Source organism: Dermochelys coriacea, chromosome 19 (assembly GCF_009764565.3).
Source record: "Dermochelys coriacea isolate rDerCor1 chromosome 19, rDerCor1.pri.v4, whole genome shotgun sequence".
Lineage (NCBI taxonomy): Eukaryota > Metazoa > Chordata > Testudines > Dermochelyidae > Dermochelys > Dermochelys coriacea.
The window spans coordinates 9,911,467-9,930,324 of record NC_050086.2 but is presented as its reverse complement, the minus strand read 5'-3'; the positions used below and the strand labels follow the sequence as shown (position 1 = coordinate 9,930,324).

General features: G+C 53.6%; 1 protein-coding gene across 1 annotated transcript in view; it reads left to right on the top strand.

Annotated features, from left to right (window-relative positions):
* Positions 1–538: 538 nt before the first annotated feature.
* CRYBG2 (crystallin beta-gamma domain containing 2) overlaps positions 539–18,858 on the top strand; it is a 33,671-nt gene continuing 15,351 nt past the window's right edge. Inside the window, exons 1-4 of the mRNA XM_038377997.2 lie at positions 539–1,041; positions 2,318–2,405; positions 7,258–8,450; positions 15,947–18,491. Coding sequence (XP_038233925.1) covers positions 797–1,041; positions 2,318–2,405; positions 7,258–8,450; positions 15,947–18,491 — 4,071 coding nt within the window. The 5' untranslated portion in view covers positions 539–796. The remainder of the gene's footprint in view (positions 1,042–2,317; positions 2,406–7,257; positions 8,451–15,946; positions 18,492–18,858) is intronic.

The window sequence follows — 18,858 nt, the reverse complement described above, 5'->3', positions numbered from 1 at the left end:
TCTGGGAAATGGGGGCGATGATCAAATTTAGCCCCCTTCCTCTCCTGATAATGCAGGGGAAGGGGGTTCCTTAGAGGGGCCTCCTCTACCCAAGTGAGGGATGTAAAAGATCCATGAGACCACCCACTCGATCTCCCCTGGCCTGCTTAGTAGAGATGGGCCTGATCCAGCCCCTCAGCCTTTGGAGAGGCCTGGATCAGCCTCCGAAAGGTGGAAAGCCTGCCTCTCTCTTTGTTGTTGACTGAGTCAGTGCCTGGGTGAGACTTTCCCCTCGGACCCGGGCTGCTGAGATCTGCCTTGTTTGTTCTCTAAACAAACACACAGCAGGTCGGATCCTTTCCTGGAGCCACTGAGTCTCAAATCCCAGCCCCACACCTGGCACCCCCCGTCCAAGGCCTGGGCTGGATGCTTTCCCACTTTCCCTGGGCGGTTACGCTGCACACCTGTCTCCAGGCTGCGGTCATGCTCATGTGACCGAGCTCGAGTTCCCAATGCCAGGTAACAGACCTGGTAACCAGGCCCTCCCCCTGGGCCCCACAGTCCTCCCGGGGCCGCTCTAGCCAGGCTCCCAGCGGGGCATGGCTGGATCTATCAGCACTGCCACAGCAGGTGTTACTCCCCGCTCCCTCCCCAGCACACACACCTCGATTCTCCCAGGTGGGTCCGACGCCGACGCCGGCTTCTGGCTAAGAAAAGAAGGGAGCAAGAGGAGGCTTGTCTGTCCCTGCTGGCTGGGTGAGTGGGGAGCGGTGCTCCTGGCTTGCCCCTCCACTGGCCTCTAGCCCTCTGGTTGCTAATGTCTCTCAGGGCCAAGGACCAGGTGGGCTCCCCGCAGCGGGACCCCCCCAGAGCCAAGAAAGGGGGCATCAGGAGGCGGCTCGCCCAGCTCTTCTCCAGAAGTGAGATCAGTCTGAGGGAGCTGCAGAGGAAGGAGGGCAGCTGGGATGGCCCCAGCGCCCCAGGAACTGCCACCCACCAGGATGGGAAAGGGAAGGGCAGGAGGAAAGAGAAGAGGAGCACGTTGCAGGGGTCCTTGCAGAGGTGAGCTCCCCGGAGGCGGACAGTGGGTGAGCTGCAGCTTCTGGCTGCGGGAGAAGGGGTCTGCTAGCTTGGGCCTGGGGACGACTGCACACGTGTGTGTGTGGGCGGGGGGTGTTTGCCCATCTGCGCGCCGGGTGGGTTTGTGTGTGCATGTGAGTGACTGTGACAGGCATGTGTGTATAGGTGTGTTTTCACATGTGCCTGACAACACGTGTTGCACCTGGTGGGCATGTTTGTCCATGTGCATGTTGAGATTGTGACGAGCGCAGGTGTGTGCTAGGTGTGTGTGCGTGCTAGGGGGCATGTTCCGCGTTCAGCTGCGAACATTGATCCCCTCACACGCTCCCCACCCAGGGACGTGCTGAGCTGGGGCCGTACAGATTGTACCTCTTTTGCTCTTGGGGTGTTTCTAGGAGCCCTTTTGGGAAGCAGTCCCGCTGCTGAGTCAGCCTGGGGAGGTTTGACAGGAGACTAGGATCTGGGTCTGTCTTTCATTCCCAGCCCATAAGGAAGCAGGAGCAGCCCCTAGGCTGGCACGCTTGAGGAAGGGGGCTGAATTCTTGCCCATGTCACCTTTGTGTGAACAGGTCGCTATCTGGCCTGCTAGGCCCTTTCCTAATGGGTCCAAGCTTGTAGTCACCGTGTCCAGACCATATACAACCTGGTGGTTTCAGAATCTAATCAGTGCTTGGAGTAACGTAACCCATCCAGTCAATACACACCCCAGCAGTCAATACATCCAGTCCACGTGCATCTCACAGTCAGATATCTGGTCCATACACAAGGGATACAGTCCTGCTGCCTGGTCAATATACACCTTACATTCAGCATGATCTTTTTTGCAGTATCTGGTCTGTACCTAGCTTGAATCCATGGTGCTTGGTCCATGTGAACCTCAAAGTCAAGGTGTCCAGCTTGTACCCCTCAGAATGGGCTGTAGATTCAGGAGGCCAATTCCCTACCCTAACAAGATGCATTCCTGTCCTACCCGATGGGATGGGGAAGTGGTCGGCAAAGTCCCTCAAGATAGAGTCGAGGGAGCCTGTGCTCATAGACTGGAGGGTTCTGCCTTCTGAGAGAAACGTTGGGGTTCTCCTCATGATGGTCTGAGATCATTGGGAGACAACTGAAAAGCCCAGGTACTCCCCTCTTTCCACCTGGAGAGGGGTCCGAGCCAGGCAGTTTGGATTCAGCGCTTTCCCCGAGGTCAGGCAGATTGGGCTCTGGGCCCGTCACTAGCACCAATGTCTCCCTTGGACTTTGCGCTTCACTCTAGGATGGCCGAGGAGGACAAGATCTCAGCTGGGGGAAGACGCAGCAAGGAGCACCCCCATCCCAGCGGGCCCCAGAAGTCATCCTCGAAGGTGAGGGCTCTCTGGCGTGAATGGCTGTGGAAAGGACATGTGTCTGGCCTGGGGAGTGTGGGATTGCTCAGCTCCTGGGGCAGAAGGTGCTGTGAAGAGGCCTGTGAGCTTCCCCTGTGCAGAGCCAGCAGGCCAGTTGCTGTAGCACTCTCCTTCCTTTGGTAACAGATACCCAGAGGCCTGCCCGATTCTCCAACATGTATTCACGGGGTCGCTCAGCCCTTTGTGCTGCTGGCAGCAGGGACCCTGGGCACGGGGCCGCTCAAAGCGCAAGACCGTGGCCAGTCTGCTCCACTGCACATGCCTGAGGCTGGCCCTGCGGTTGGGGCTGGCTGCCCTGGCACATGTGAGGTTTAAGGAGACAGGTTCTCCAGCTGGGCTGGAGTGTGGTCTAGTGGTTGGAGAGGGGACCCAGGGACTTGGGTTCTCTTCCTGGCTCTGCCACTCACCTGCTCTGGGACTTTGGACAAGTCGCTGAATCATTGCATGCCTCAGTTTCCCCACCTGTAAATGGGGATAATTGTACTTGAAATCCCCAGGAGGAGGGATCCTGCTTTCAGAACTGCAGCCTTCTGTGCCTCTCCCATCAGAGGCCTCCTCCATCCTGGGAGGGGAGTATCCCAGAGGCTTGTCTGGCTGCTTTCCGCGGGCAAGGGTCAGTGCTGGGTGCAGTGAGGCGTGTGGGCATGGGGCATCACTGATGAATGATATTTTGCACTTCAAGAGAGACAGATGCTCCAGGCTCACAAAGTGCATCACAAATGTTAATGAGTGATTCCCAAGACCCGTCCCCATGGAGGTGGGGCAGTCTCATTTCTCTGGTGACAGATGGGGAAACTAAAACACAGGGATGGGAAATTGCCAGGATCAGTGACCCTGGGGGCCAGATTCTCCCCAGCTTCGTGGTGTTAGTTACACCATTGTTATTGGGTGGTGTTTCACACTCACTCTCCACAGGAGCAAATTGGTGACACAAGGTGCAAAGCAGAGGAGATTCAGGAACAGAATCCAGCAGTCCTGGCTCCCCAACCATCCCTTACTCTAGTTACCAGACCCCCTGGGGATTCACCGTAGCTTTGCTGTGGGTGCCTTTCTCCCTTCCTGCTGATCTCACTGACTCCTGCAGAAGCAGCAGGCCGAGGGCCATTTCCTGTGGAGCGAGGTTTCCCTCTCTTGGGAGCTTGGAAGGACTACAGGACAATAAGAGCAATGCCTTGGAATTTCCTGAGGGGTAGTCATGTTAGTCTGTATCAGCAAAAAAAACCAATGAGTCCTTGTGGCATCTTAGAGACGAACACATTTATTTGGGCATAAGCTTTCGTGGGCTATAGCCTACTTCATCGGATGCATGCAGTGGAAAATACAGGAGGAAGATATATATACAGACCTAAAAGTGGCAATTCTTCAACAAAAAAACTTCAAAAACAGACTCCAACGAGAAACTGCAGAACTGGAATTAATTTGCAAACTGGACACCATTAAATTAGGCTTGAATAAAGACTGGGAGTGGATGGGTCATTACACAAAGTAAAAACAATTTCCCCCCTGCTAATTTCCCCTCTACCGTTACTCACACCTTCTTGTCAACTGTTGGAAATGGGCCATCCTGGTTATCACTACAAAAGTTTTTTTCTCCTGCTGATAATAGCCCACCTTAATTGATTAGTCTCGTTACAGTGGGTATGGCAACACCCATTTCTTCATGTTCTCTGTGTGTATATATATATATATATCTTCCTACTGTATTTTTCACTGCATGCATCTGATGAAGTGGGTTTTAGCCCACGAAAGCTTATGCCCAAATACATTTGTTAGTCTCCAAGGTGCCACAAGTACTCCTCGTTCTTTTTGGAATTTCCTGTTTCCCATGTAATTCTGTCCATGCTTTGACCCGGCTAGCATTTGAAAGCCATAAACAGGGAGGTCTGGGGGGAAACACATGGGTCCATCACTAAACCCCACTGAAAGCCATTGGGCTGGGACAGCTTTTGGGAGGGACGAGCTCCACTAACTGGGGAAAGCATATGCGCATCTATATATTTTCTCCAGCTCCCTCTGTCTGTGTTTCCCTCTGTCTCTCACCTGTCTGTCCATCCATCACAGTGAATAATATCTGCAAGACACCTAGCCTGGCGCTGCGGCAGGAACTGAGCATGTGCGATCTAGGCTGTGCTTTGCAGGGACATGGCTGTAAGAGGATGGGATTTTCCCCATCATTTAATGGGGCCCCCAAATCCCCCCCATGATGTTCCCTCTGTGTGTGTTTGTGATGCTAGTGCAAGCAGATGAGCAGAAACCATCAGGGGAAGATTTGAATTGGAAGTAGTTTAGTAACTGAGGCTGGTTTGGAGCACAGTTAGAGAGTGGAGCCAGTACTGCTAATCACAAGTGTCCAAAAATCATAAGTCAGCCCCGCAGAATCATGAGATGGGCTTAAACTCTCATGAGATTTTTAAAAACCAATAAATGATGGGTTCTTTTCAGGGGCCTTCTGTCTGTGCTTAAGGGCTTTTCTCAGCAGTCATGAGGGCTAGGAACTTACTTTCGTTTTAATGGAAGCTGAGAGTCTCGTGTGATCACCTGACTCCAGGAACTGGGGCTTTAAGAAAACCACCAAATGTCACAAGCTTCATGATAAAATTGTGAGAGTTGGCAACACTCTATAGCAGTCATTGATCGTATCTACAACCTGGTCTGTTCCCATGGCAAACATCCTGAGGCCTCCTCTAGAAACACACCCACTCTGGGGTTCCTGCACGTTTCTCTTCCACTCCCTGGGTTCCGTCAGAGCAGGGGTCTGCGACTCCAAAGAATTTGCTCAGGGACAGTGCAGGGATCCCCAGACTTCAGCAGAGACACTGCTACACCAGCCCACTCATCAGAGCTGAGGAGCATTGGTGGGGAGTTTGCGCAGAGCCTGGCTCTAGAGCCCATCAGCCCAGTGAATGCCTAGGAACATTACAGGACAGAAAACAACCCAGTGTCTATTAAAGGAGATAAACCTGCCCCAACCCCGGTCCCTGCTCTGGGCTCCATGAGTCACCCCTGGTATTAGTGCTGTTCTCGTTGGAAGCTGTCCATGGGGTGGGTGAGGGAACGTGTGAAAGTGGGGGATCTAATCTCCCCAGGTGTCTGTGGAACACGTGTGCTCCACTGGCCTGTGTCTAATAGCTTCAGCTCTTTCCTGCTGCACCAGTGACTCCCAAGGGTGGAGCCCCTCTGGCTGTTTGCTCAGAAGCCAGCGCCTTGCCCCAGGGGAAGGCTGGAGCTACGTTCCTGCCTGGCTCAGCTGGGACAAGTGGAACCACTAGTTGTTTTGTACAGTGTAGAGGCCAATGGGGATTATGTAAGGCTGGCGCTCGCTCTGCTGCTACAGATCAGATCCCTTCTGCTGCCAGCCTGCATGTCCCCAGAGATAGGGACACAGGGGCCACCTCCTATCTGCTCGATCAGGAGCCCAGGTCTCCCGCATTAGCCCTGGGACTGGGATCTCCTCTAGTGATCAGGATTTACTATAATCCAGTGACACAGAGACTTGGACCTGGTCCAGTGACGCAGGGACCAGCACCTTAATTGCTGAGTCAGAGGTTAGGACTTTCCCCGTGAGTTGGGCTGGGATCTTGTTCAGTGACTAGGAGCTCCCATAGTCCAGGGACATGGAGTCCCCGACCTCACCCAGTGGGACAGGGGACAGGCCTTGTTGAGTGACAGGATCACCAAGATCTCCGAGAGTGTTGGGGTTTGCTCCTCTCCCCCAGCAATTGGGAGAAGGGCTTTCTCTTAGGACCCTGGAACCTGGCTCTCCCTCCTCTCGTATGGCACCGCTGATCTGCGTGGGAGCTGCCGAAACTGACAGTCAGAGACAAAGTGAGGGGCGCTGGCCAGCCTCCTGGATCCCCTCCCCTGCCGGGCCTGAGTTCTCGTTCATTTCTTGGTGTTGCCTTGATGCTGCAGGAGCAAGGGAAGGACACTCTGATCCTGCCACTGCTGGACCAACTGTCTCCTGGGCTCACACTTTCCACTTCCCTCCTTCACCAGCTGGAGAATCTGGCTGAGGTGCAGGTCTGCCTGCCTGCCCCTGTTAACAGAGATCCCCATGTGGGAGCCGTCTCTGAACAGGGATCATGATGCACAGTTGAAGAAGACCCACAGGCAGGAGCTGGCAAGCCCCAGGCACTGTGGAAATGCAGTTATCTGGGAGCAGGTGGCTCAGGAGATGGGTCCTGGGTTCTGGATCTTTTCTCACTTGCCAGTTCCAAGGCAGCCAGAAACCAGATCTCATCCCCATAGATGTGAAGCAAACGGGAAGGCAGGGGGAGTGTGAGTCCAGTGTGCTGTGACAAAGCTACATCACAACTAGTGCTTGTGTTGCAGACTCAGCAGAACGAGCCATGGAGACGGGGCAGGCCTGTCTCGGTCAGCGCTGAGTTGCCCAGGCAGGGCCGGGTGAGGGCGGCTTGCCCTGCTGATGCCCATGCTGCCCCTGTCCGGCGGATAGCCGCTCTGCAGGGCTGGGATGCCAGCACTAGGACGCTGGAGCGTATCCAGTTTCCCCCATTGCTCCGATCAAACCCAGCAGCATGGATGTGAATCATTTCTAGAACCAGGGGAGCCTGGGTGACACCAAGCATTTGCAAGGGGTGGGGGGACACTCATGGAATTCCAGCCTCCAGGCCAGTCGTGTGCAGGATCCTGCCCTTGTGAGCCTTGGTGCTCAGGGCAGGGGCTCTCGCTGATGCTCCTGCTAGCCAGCACCTACGTGCTGTTGTGTGGGGATGGAGCGCTCTAGTGCGGCTGCCTACTGCCTGCTGCCTGTGCACCCGTTCATGATTCCCTCTCCTTCCCCCCACAGCCGCATGCGCTCAGCTACTCGGAGTCCGACCTCTGGAGGAACGGCCTCCTGCGGACGTTTGGGACCCTGCCCCGGTGGAGGTGGCAAAGCAGCCATCTGGAGCTCTCAGGCACCGGCGCTGGTGGTATGGGACATCTGGGGAGCTCACTGGGCCAGCCCTGGCCTTTCGGGCGGCTACAGAGACCAGCGGTCGGCAGTGATTTGGATATGGCAGGTCGGCTTGACCTGTGCTCTGCTGGGAACCTGGCCAGAGAGCAGGAGACTCCAGAGCCATCTGCTTGGCCCATGGATGCAGGGAACTCGAAGCCAGCCACACCCAGCCAGGTGGAAATCTTCACATCCTTTGACTCTCTGCTGGGCAAAGAAGATGGGAGTTCCTGGGGAGGGTCTGTTTCCATCAGCAACACCTCCCTGGACTTCCCCGCCAGCCCTGAGAAGCAGGAGGAAGACTACAAGCTTCCAGATGCCCAGGAGGAACCCAGCAGAGCCTCGGAGCCTCTGACAGAGTGGGCTGAAAGCGTTTTCCGAGAGTATTTAGACTCAGGGACCTTCCGCCCGAAGGTGGCGGGACAGCCAGACCATGTGAGCCATGGCCACAGAGAATCCATCTCTGAACCAGAGACCTGTCCGTTCACCAGCCCTGCCTATAATCAGATCAGCAGGACAGAGGAACCTGCAATAGGCAGGGAGAGCCCGGAATGGCCTCTGGAGACTATCCGTGGGGTTGAACCCGCCCCTGCCAAGAGGCCTGCAAAGATCCGCTACGAGGTAATGATCACTCTGACCAAGGAGCAGGAAGAGGGTGCGAAGAGCGGAGCAGAGGATCGGCCTAGGGTCTGTGGGAATGGACTGGGTTCCCACGGAGCCACGAAGTCACTTGGGGAGGCAGGAGTTTCTCAGGGGATTGCTGAGTTGCAGAAAATGGATGAGCAATGTCATGGGGAACCAGCCAGACCGGCTCTCCAGCTGGCAGCACACAAGGAATTCCAAACCTTCATGCTGCAAAGGGAGGGTACTGCTGGAGTGACCGGGCAGGTCCGCCCAGTCCCAGGGTGCCTGGTGACACCGCTGCAAGGATCAGAGCCCAGCCCCAGACAGAGACGGGACTGGCATGAACAGAGCCTGTGCCACTTCAGGGAGCTCTCGGCAGCGGAGGGGAGAGCCGTCTGCGTGGCAGGAGCCCCGGCCAGCAGGTACGTGAGGAAACAGGTTTTTGAAAGGAACGTGGGCCAGCCCAGGTCGGCAAGAACTGGGGAGGGAGGCATGTCTCAGCAGAATGGAGCCAGAGTGTCTCTGCTCCCCACACTGGGAGCTATATCCATCCAGCCTCCCTGGCACCTGAACTCTCTCCACCTCTGCCTGACTCATTTTCCTGAGCAGCTGGGAAGGGATCCAAGAAGAGGAACCTCTGGCTGGGTTCGCAGAGGGCCAGTGTGCCCACTGACATCATGGAGGGGATCGGGACTCAGCCCTGCTGAGAACCAAACCACTCATTCATAAAAACAGTGAAAGGGGCTCCCCGAGTTCTGGGCTTGTATAAATCCTGGTGGGATGGGGGTCGGATCTGGGGGTCTCAGCTCTAAAAATGCAGGGCCAGATTCAGCTCCCAGTTCCATGGGTGTCAATGCAGAGTGACAGGTTTCAGAGTAGCAGCCGTGTTAGTCTGTGTTCGCAAAAAGAAAAGGAGTACTTGTGGCACCTTAGAGACTAACAAATTTATTTGAGCATAAGCTTTCGTGAGCTACAGCTCACTTCGTCGGATGCATTCGGTGGAAAATTTTCCACCGAATGCATCCGACGAAGTGAGCTGTAGCTCACGAAAGCTTATGCTCAAATAAATTTGTTAGTCTCTAAGGTGCCACAAAGGCAGAGTGAGCGCACCGATTGCAGTGGAGTTACTCTGGATTGATTCTTGGGACTGGAGAGCTGGATTCCACCTGCCCGAGGCACCAAGAAACAACCTGGATTACAAAAAAAAAAATATATGGCTACATTCCAACCTGGGGATCCAACCCCCATTCAGCTGATGTACCCTCCTATCCCAGTCATGCACTTTTGGGAGGGGGGCTTTCCCCAGGGGTTTGCAAGCCTGTTCACCCCAAATGCTTTTAACAGCCGGGAGTGTTGGAGTCTGGGATGAGTCTGGGTCACGCTGCAGGAGGGTTTCGTTCTGAGTCTGAGGCTATGTTAAATATTGTCAAAAAGAAAAGGAGTACTTGTGGCACCTTAGAGACTAACAAATTTATTAGAGCATAAGCTTTCGTGAGCTACAGCTCACTTCATCGGATGCATTTGGTGGAAAAAAACCCAATATTGTCGTGACTTTGTGCCTGAGATGGAATCAACCAGCCAGCACTTCTGCCAAGCAGGAAGGGGGAAAAAATCAGAGCCAGTTATTGAGATTAACCTTGCCCAAATTCTTATCGCAGTCTCTCTGGCAGCAAAGCCTCTGGCCTAAGTCCTTTCAGGCAGCATGGATCATGACCTTTTTATTTTCATTAAAGACCACAGGGCGCTGGCTGCAGATTGGATTTCCATTAGGTTCCACTGGGCAGCCAGCCCATCATTGTGTGTCCAGATGTCTGGTGGTGTTACCTGAGCAGCTCAGTCTTTCTGCGTGCAGACATGTATTTTGTAGGAGCACAGGAGTTTGCTGTTGTTGAAAATATGGCTCCATCAATGGACTATTGGGGTTCAGACCAGGGGAAGCCCCCAAAGGTAGACAACAAAGTCATGAAACATCAGCTGACCAGAAACAGGCAGAAGACAGCTGGGGCTCTTCCTTGAGGTCACTGGTTCAAAGCCAGCCCCAGTCAGTGGTGGCTGGAACTTGTTACCATCTGATGCCTGTCCAGCGGCCTGGGTGACATAAGTTTGCAGGTCTCCATCTAGTTCCTACGGTTCAAGTGTCCACATCACAAAAGCCTCCATTTCAACTGATGCTGATTGGCACAGCTGAAGTTGCCATTTATTGTTGTGTGTGTCCAGTGGCTTTGGAACAGTTTGTATAGTGCGGGGTGCTGAGAGCCACTGACCAAAACTGTAAACCCTGGATATGATGGAAACTACTTCAAGCCAGGGGGCCCTGCTACACCCCGGCAGCCCTAGTTCTAGCACCCTTGGGTGCGGCTCTAGGGTGCATGGTATTTCGGGGCCCTTTACACAGTTTGGATTAGGAGCATTTAACTATCCACATTGGGATAAATAACAATAAGGCCAGAATTAAGGCCAGAAGGGACCATCATGGTCATAGTCTGACGTCCTGGACATCACAGGACACAGACCCTCACCCACCCACTCCTGTAATAGACCCCTAACCTCTGACTGACTTACCAAAGTCCTCAAATCATGGTTTAAAGACTTCAATCCCTAGCTCATATGTAGCACTTTTCATCAGTGGATGTCAAAGCCCTTTATGAAGGAGGTCAGTAAATGCATCTCATGGTACTATAGCTTTAAAGGGTAGACACGGAGAAACTAAGTCAGTCGGTTAAATGCCAGGGCTCTCAGTCGGTCCAATAAAAGCTATTATCTCACCCACCAGGGTTCTTCGTGATCACAGTCAGCAGGAGGGCTGGACACAAAGATGCACCTTGCAACCTTTTCTAAATGTCACCAGGTCCAGGATGAGCCATATTTCTGGCGGGAATGAATTCCAGAAGCCAGAGGCTGCTGCTGAGAATTCCCAACCTCTGACTCCTTCCTGGGACAGACAGCCCGAGTTTTCCGATGGTGGGGTGAGTCAGGGGGAAGAGTCGGTTTCTTAGGTAACTTGGGCTTGTGACATTTTGGCCCTGTAACCAGCACCTTCCCTTTCACCAGGAAGTGGAGCGCCGCTGTGATGCGCTCGTGCCAGCTTGTTTTGCTCGGCAGGTGACAAGACGTTTTCTGCAGTAGCCAAAGCTTCCAGTGGCCTTTGAGGTAGAGCTGGTGGTCCGTTCTGAAGGGGACCATGATGAGGCCTGCATCCCAAAGGAAGGAATGTGCCAGCCCTTGACCAGCTGTGGGGGAAAGAAAGTGTCTCTGGCCACTGAAACAATCTGGGCAACTAGGGGCAGTGGCAGGCACCTGCCAAACCCCAGAGATTGGGAGCCACCTCAGCAATAGACAGGGAGATGCCTGCACCTGAGGGAGTGGTCACAGGCTTAACCAGCTGCTCAGTGCTTCTTTTGCAAGCCAGCATCAGCTCCATTTTATCTGATTGATGCTTGCCTCCAGGGACTCATCTCTGCCAGACACTGGGCGAGCAGACAGAGAGCTCCGTCTGGGGCCAGCTGGAGATCAGCACGCCATCAGCACGGTGATGGCTCTGTAGCCCATCCTGCCTCACAATTGCTCCAAGCAGTTTTCTGTAGTCACTAAACAAAGACTACAGGATTCCAGAGCTGGGAGTCCCTGTGAGATGGGACAATCTGGCGGCGCCACACTTTGGGTCCCTGTGGACAGGAGAGAATGGAACTGGTTTAAAGTGATACTGTCCAGACCTGCCAGGTCCCCTACTGGAGTTTTCAGAAGTGGAAGGCTAGTCTAGTGGTTAAGGCACTAGTGTAGGGCTCGGGAAACCAGTGTTCAGTTCTCTGCCACAGTCTTCCTGTGTGTGACCCTGGGCAAGTCACTTAGCCTCTGTGTGCCTCAGTTCCCCATCTATACATTGGGAATAATAACACTGCCCTGCTTCACAGGGGTGAGTGGAGATAAATACATTAAAGATTGTGAGGTGCTCAGATACTAGAAGAATAGGGGCCTTAGACAAAGTTAGTAGCACCTCATGGTTGACATGGTCAAAGGTCACTGCTCTACTTGAATGAGCCAGGCCACATGGCTTCTGTCCATTGCTGTGAGGAGATTAACCCCATTCCCATGCCTTAGTCTGGACTGGAGGCTGATTGCCCAGGGTCCAAAGAATCTGATGATGCCAGGCTCAGTTGCAAGTTGTGGGTGGCAATCTGGCCCTGAGATTTTTGGAAATCTGGCACACGGAACTGAGATTTGTCTGTAGCTTGCTACTGAGGCAGCCTGGCAGACAAGGGTTGTTCTGGGTTGAAAAGCCATCCAAATAGTTAAAGAGCTCAGGCAAAAACTGTGGTTGCTTAGAGCAGGGAAGGAACACCTTGAAGTCACCTGCCAACATGCAGGTGCTGCGTAGTTAGGGGGTCACCGAAACTGCATTTGGTCAGGTTACTGTAACTTCAGTATTCAGATGCTAATGGCCTGGGACCTCCTATGTGAATCGCAGGAGCGTCATTAAGAATCTTTATTAAAAGCCTAACTGCAGCAGCAAATTCAAGTGCTCGGGCTTCTTGGTACATGACTCACGCCTACACTCCAGTACATGTCTGTCTGAATGCTGGACTTGCACCGATACAAATTACCCCCTCTGAAAGAGGAGGCCCGGGGGAGGTGCTACATGTTAGTATGGCTTAGTGGACAGAGCACTGGAATGGCACTCTGCCACCAACTGACTTGGGTGACCTTGGGCAAGTCACTTTGCTGCCTTGTGCCTCAGTTTCCCCATCTGTAAAATGAGGATAGTGACACTGCGCTCCTTTGCCAAGTGCTTTGAAATCTACAGTTGAAAAGTGCAAGATACAAGCTAGGTTTTATTATTAGTTCTTTTTACACACAACATTGAATCAGTTTAGGAACTGAAGGTCATTTGGTGGAACCTGATTAGCTAGTGAAACTCAGTCAGACTCTCATATCAATTTAGCTTCAATTGATTGCTTAGGCCTGATCTACAGACCGGTTTTGTATGGTTACGGGGGTGAATTTTTACTGATACTGGTATTTTTACTGGTATAACTAGGACAATTATAAGCCCCTTTATATCAGTATAACTGTGTCCAGTCTAGGGGGCAGTTGTAGCTCTTTAACGATCCCAGTGTTGCTAAAACTGTACAATTTGTATGTGTAGACAAGGCCATACGGACTTAAACTAAACAGATATCAGGGTCTCTTCGACCGATTTGACAGCATCAGTTTCTAAGCGACTTAGGTAAAGCAGCACAACTGCGGGGCGCAGACAAGGTCTTGGAGAAGGTGAATATGAAAAGGAGACCTGCCTAGAAGGTAAACCAAAAGGGTAGTAAGCCAGAGCAGATCAGAGAGCCACAGTCTGAGATCTGAATGAGGAGGGGTGGTGGCTGTCAGAAGGGGGGCGGGGACAGGCACATGCTGATTGTCAGACAGTAGGACTTTGCTGTGTGGGCCCTGCCCCGAGCTGCTTGCAATCTAGATTAATTATGATGAGCCGTGAGGCAGGTCAGGATGATGTGAGGCGAGGCAGGAGGCAGGTTACACTAAAAAGGGCCCTTGTCTCGCCCAAGAAGCTCACCACGACATTTCCCTTGTTATTAACATAGGGCAGGATCTGTACTCTGAAAGCATTTAGGCAGCTCTGAAAATCCCACCTGTCGCATGAAGGGAGTGGGACTTCTGGAGAGCGATCGGAATGAGGAAAGGTGTTGAGTAGCCTCCAGGGCTTTGGGGGTTCATCCTTGGCATGGAGGGGTGGGGTCAGCATGGCAGACTGCACCCTAGGTAGGATTATACCCTCTGCCGCTTTGATTCTTGCAGTGAAATCAAAGAATCCCTGGCTGCTGCTCTGGGGGTAGGGCTGAGAGCTGCTCTCGGAGAGGAGGACTGTACCGAGGGATGTAGGGACCAGTCTGGGTGCTCAGGCAAAGGCAGTATGGCATGGGAAGCCCACCCCAAGGAAGTGGCGCCAGGATGCTGGCTGTGATCAGGTGGAGCACAGGGGGACCAGTCGGTACACGGTGGACTCAAACACTCAGAACCAAATGCCTTCAAGCATGGGGGAGCCTGAATGTGGACCTTGTCTTATCCCAGGGAAAACTGCACCAGGGCAAATCGTGTCTGCACAAGGGGTCTGCAGTGGCTGACATTCCTGTGTAGACAGGTCCTCAGCCCCGTAGCCCGTTGACTTCAGGGTAGTGCTCTCCTCTTGTGGCAGGGGGTCTGAAGGGCCAGCTTCCTGCTGGCCCTCTTGGTTCAAAGATTTCCTTTGAGCAGCATCCCCTTGTCCTCGCTCTGCCCCCAGATCCACTGGCCCCATTGCTGTACAACCAAGGAAGTCGCAGAATAGCTCCGATCCCCAGTCTGACCCAGTGACATTGAACAAACTCATTATGGAGAGACACTATGAGAAGCCAAGGATGTTTAATGCTTCTAGCTCAGTCATGCAGGAGGTGCCTGATTCGAATGCCTTGTCAACTGCTTATTTGTAAACTGAAGAGCGTAATACAACTATTTTGGGGGGAACTACGCTCCATAAGAACAGAGTCTCCCCAACAGATGCTAGCTAGGAGGACTTTGTCTTTGCAATGGGCAGGTGGGAGGAATGTCTAATCCTGTCGTTCACTCTTCCTGCACATCCATAAAGTGCCATGGACTTAATGGGGCCAAGAGCTTAGCAAGATTCAATGTGGGATCGGCTATTTATGTGACAAGCCATGCAAATGACAGCAAATGTTTTGGAAAAGATGGGCGTACACCAATCTCTGAGTATTAGAGAACAGGATCAGACAGAATGTGTCTGTTACTGTGGGGTTCTTCTTACACCTTTCTCTGAAACATCTGGTGCCGCCACTGTCATAGACAGGACCATGGGCTAGCTGGACCTCGGGTCTGATCCAGTCTGGCAATCCCTATGTAAAGAGCCGCACCTCTGCTGCCAAGAAATACTAGCAAAGGGACTCATCCGTCAACTTCCTCAGGAGTTTGCCGGGAGTAAACGCTGAATTTTGCCCAATATTAATAAAAATGTTTCCCTTCCTCTTGAGGAATCTACAGCTGGAACTCCCAGGAAGCCAGTCCTTTCCCAGGGGAGGTAAGAGAGCAGAGGAAAGGCAGCTCCACTCCTGCTTCCTCAGGGGGAGGGGAGTATCCTGGCTGGTTGACTTCTGGCTCCTTTGTTTGTAGAGTTTCAGGCTTGGCTTGGCCCAGACACCCAGGTGACTCATCCTGAAGATTATGGGCACTTTGCTCTGCCAGGGAGGGCAGGCCGGGCTGACTCTGTTCCACCCTCCCACAGGAAATGCCAGTTGAATGTTTTCCAGCTGGTTTTTACAGGTGTCGCTCAGCACCTGGGTTCTGGAACAACATGACTGGTCTGATGTTTGGCTGGCTCCTAGGGCGACTGCTCCTCCAGTGGGAGGCAGTGACGTCTAATGGACCCCACCTGATTTCTGCTGGGGCCCAGCCTGATATACAAACTCTCACTGCATAACAGGCTATGACCCAGATTCTGGGGTGTGATCCATCTCTCAGAGCTGGAGGGACTGGGGGGGAAGCCGCAGTAGCCTCTAACTACAGGCCCATGCCCTCTACAGCAGTTTCTATGTGTCGCCAACTATTAAGCCAAGCCTGCCTTGCACTATAAATACCTCCTATCAGGACTCCCAAGAAAACATTGAGTCACAGGGACAAGCCGGGTAAAAAGTCCAGGGCATGGAAAAGAGAAGGCTGTGGCTGGAGTGGACTGTAATTCCAGGGGGGGGCTGGGCTGATCTGAGGTTAGTTAATTAAAGGGGGGAGGAACTCGGTTCGGGTTGTGATTTCTACAGTGCAGGTGCAGTGCCGGTGAGTGAGAACAGAGCCAAAGCAGAGAGCTCTGGGCCTTGCCCAAGCACTGACAGCTTCTTGTGTCTCTTCTCTCCTCCCCTTGTAGCTCCCCCAGCTCCTCTGGGCCGTGCAGAGATTGCCCCCGGGCGGCAGGCGAGGAGGCCCAATCAGAGAGAGCCTGTAACGCTGGGACGGGCCTAGACGAGATGAAGAAGGTCGGCGATAGCTCCCACGCCCATCACCCCAAACCAGGAGAGTCCGCCCGGAGCACCTGCTTCAGCTGGAAGAAAGCGCCTGCTGATCAGCCCAAGGAAGAGGCCAAGCCCAGCCTCCGCAAGGTCTCCCTGCTGTCACGGAGGTTAGAGGCTGCCACCAGCCCCTCCCGGGTGTCGATGCTGCTGGAGGCCTGGGAGAAGGGGACAATGGGCAGGGAATCTTCAGACTTGCCTTCTCCAACAGACAGCAGCTGCTCCCGATCTCCCGGCCTGCAGCAGGATTTCTCTGAACACACGCCCGTGTTCTCACAAATCTATTCTCCAGTTCAAAAGGAGACGAGGCCGACTGAAAGGGGAAAGCAGGCTGCTGATAGCACTGCAATCACTGAATCCCAGAGGGATGGCCACCTGTCCGGCACTGTCAGCACCGCTGCATCCACTAGACCCCCAAGAGAAAGTCACCTGCTCGGTGCTGGTAGCACCACTACACCCACTGGGTCCCCAAGAGAAAGCCACATGCCCAGTGCAAATGGCATCACTACACTCATTGTGTCCCCAAAAGAAAGTCATGTGCCCAATGCAGTTGGTTTCACTACACCTATTGGGTCCCCGAGAGAAAGCCACGGGCCCAGTGAAATTGGCACCAATACGCCCATTGGGTCCCCAAGAGAAAGCCACGGGCCCAGTGCTGTTGGCACCAATACGCCCATTGGGTCCCCAGGAGAAAGCCACATGCCCAGTGCTGTTGGCATCACTACTGTAACCAGTTCCCAAAAGCAATGGCATGTCCCAAATGCTGGCAGCATTACTGTATTTAGATCTGAAAGGGAAATCCTCATGCTCAAAGCTGGAAGCACTGTTGGGTTTAGATCCCGAAGAGAAGTCATTGTGCCTAACGTTGAGAGCACCAGTGTAAGCGAATTCGCACGAGGGAGCAGCACGTCTATCGTTGGATCCCCAAGCGAAAGCTGCAGGCAATGTGCTGGTGGAAGCCTGATGGCCCTTGGTGAGGCTGCTGGTAGCTCTGCAGCTGGCTTGCAGGGAGAAAGCCACATGACGCAAGCCGGTGGCGCCGATGTGAGTGAATCCGAAGGAGACAGGGGCATGCTGGGCGCCTTTAGCACCAACATAAATGCACCCCAGAAACACAACAGTCCCTTCGCTGTGAGTGGATCTGAAACCAACAGCAGCCTGCCAGATCCGGGTGGCGTGGCCACAACTGGGTCGGAAATGGAAAGCAGCATGCCAAGCACTGAGAGTGCCGTTTTAGCTGCACCCAGGACAAAGAGCACATCTAATGCTGCTGGCGCGCCTGGAAATAGTGCCCAAGGAGAAAGTGGCAATCCAGAGCCTTTAGCTGGAGTGCAGCTGTTGGCCTCCCAGGCTAAGGTCGGGGGAGAGGGGGATGAACCAGCATGGAGCTCCGAGGGATCTGCACAAGAGCCCAACGTTTCATCTGAAGAGACCAAGGCCTCCCCTGAAGCCTTGAGCCACGCCCAGCCAATGGGGAGTCCCCAGGAGACAGCAGAAGAGGACCCCGACCTGTCTGTGGACATGGAACTTTTGGTGGACACCCTCCGTAATATGGAGCCCTCCGAAATCCGAAAGCCTCCCAAGATCTCCCGGCCATCGCGCTCTTTCTCGCGTGGAAAATACGTTACCCTGCCGCCCATTGACGAGCATCACATTGCTCCCAAGTCCCAGGTTCCCCTCCCGGAGGCCCTCAGCAAGCTCTTTGGTCAGACAGAACAGAAGCATCTGGAGGAGAATGGACCAAAACGGGAGAACGTGGATCCCGAGGAGGAGGAGGAGATAGAGAACCCGTATCTCAGTAAGGTTGAGAAGCCACAGGCCAAAGAGGAGCCCAGGAAAGTTTACCCCTGGGAAAACATGTCAACTGAAATAGAGGAGAAGACGCTGTCTCTCCTGGGGAAGTTGAGGCAGCCCCCAGGGGACGAGAAGGCTTCCAGGAATCAAAGCATCCTTTTCAACACTAACATTCTCAAAGATGCCTCCCTGCTGACAGATCTCCGGGAGCAGAAGGCCGTCCCCACAGAAGACAAGCCTTACTCCCGCTTGGACAGCAGCCTCCTCTACAGGCGGTACATCTCCTCCGTGACGCCCCCGCTCAAAGCTCTGGAGAAGGAGCGAGAAGGAAGGAGCTCACCCACACCAATTGACCCGGCTCTGCTAAATGCCAGAGAGCAGAGCTGGACGCCACCCAATGGACCACAGATGAAACCCTGCGAACAGCTGACCTCTGAGCCTTCCCCCACTGGAGTCCAAGTCTCTCCAGACCCTCAGAAGGCACCAGACATAGACAAAAGCACCGGCCAGATTCCTTTGCTCTTCATGGAGGCTGAGCAGAAAAATACTCCTCCCCCGTTGCTGGGTCACCTTGCAGCTGGGGTGAGTAAATCCACACTATGCAGTCAGGTGAGTCTCAAGAGCTCTGAGCAGGAAGCCGGCTCAGCTTGTCCTCATAATATCCAGTCCCAATAATGTCTTGCCCTTGCGTGCCTCGTCTGGTGGTAGGGGAATCAAAACTCACTGGGGGTTCCAGGCCCTAGAAACCCCCTCGGTCCCATTGTGCTGCTCTGACCCTGCAGCTTGCGTTCCACCGCTCATGGGGAAAAACTGCAAAGAAACTGATGGCGCTGGTGGGACCTGCATTCCCAAAGCAGAGTGTTGATAATCATTATGAACAGTACCAATAACATCATCAATAATGGGTCAACTCAGGAGGTCCTTACTCAGGCAGAACTTCCCATGAGTAAGGACAGCAGGGTTTGGCCTTTGTAAT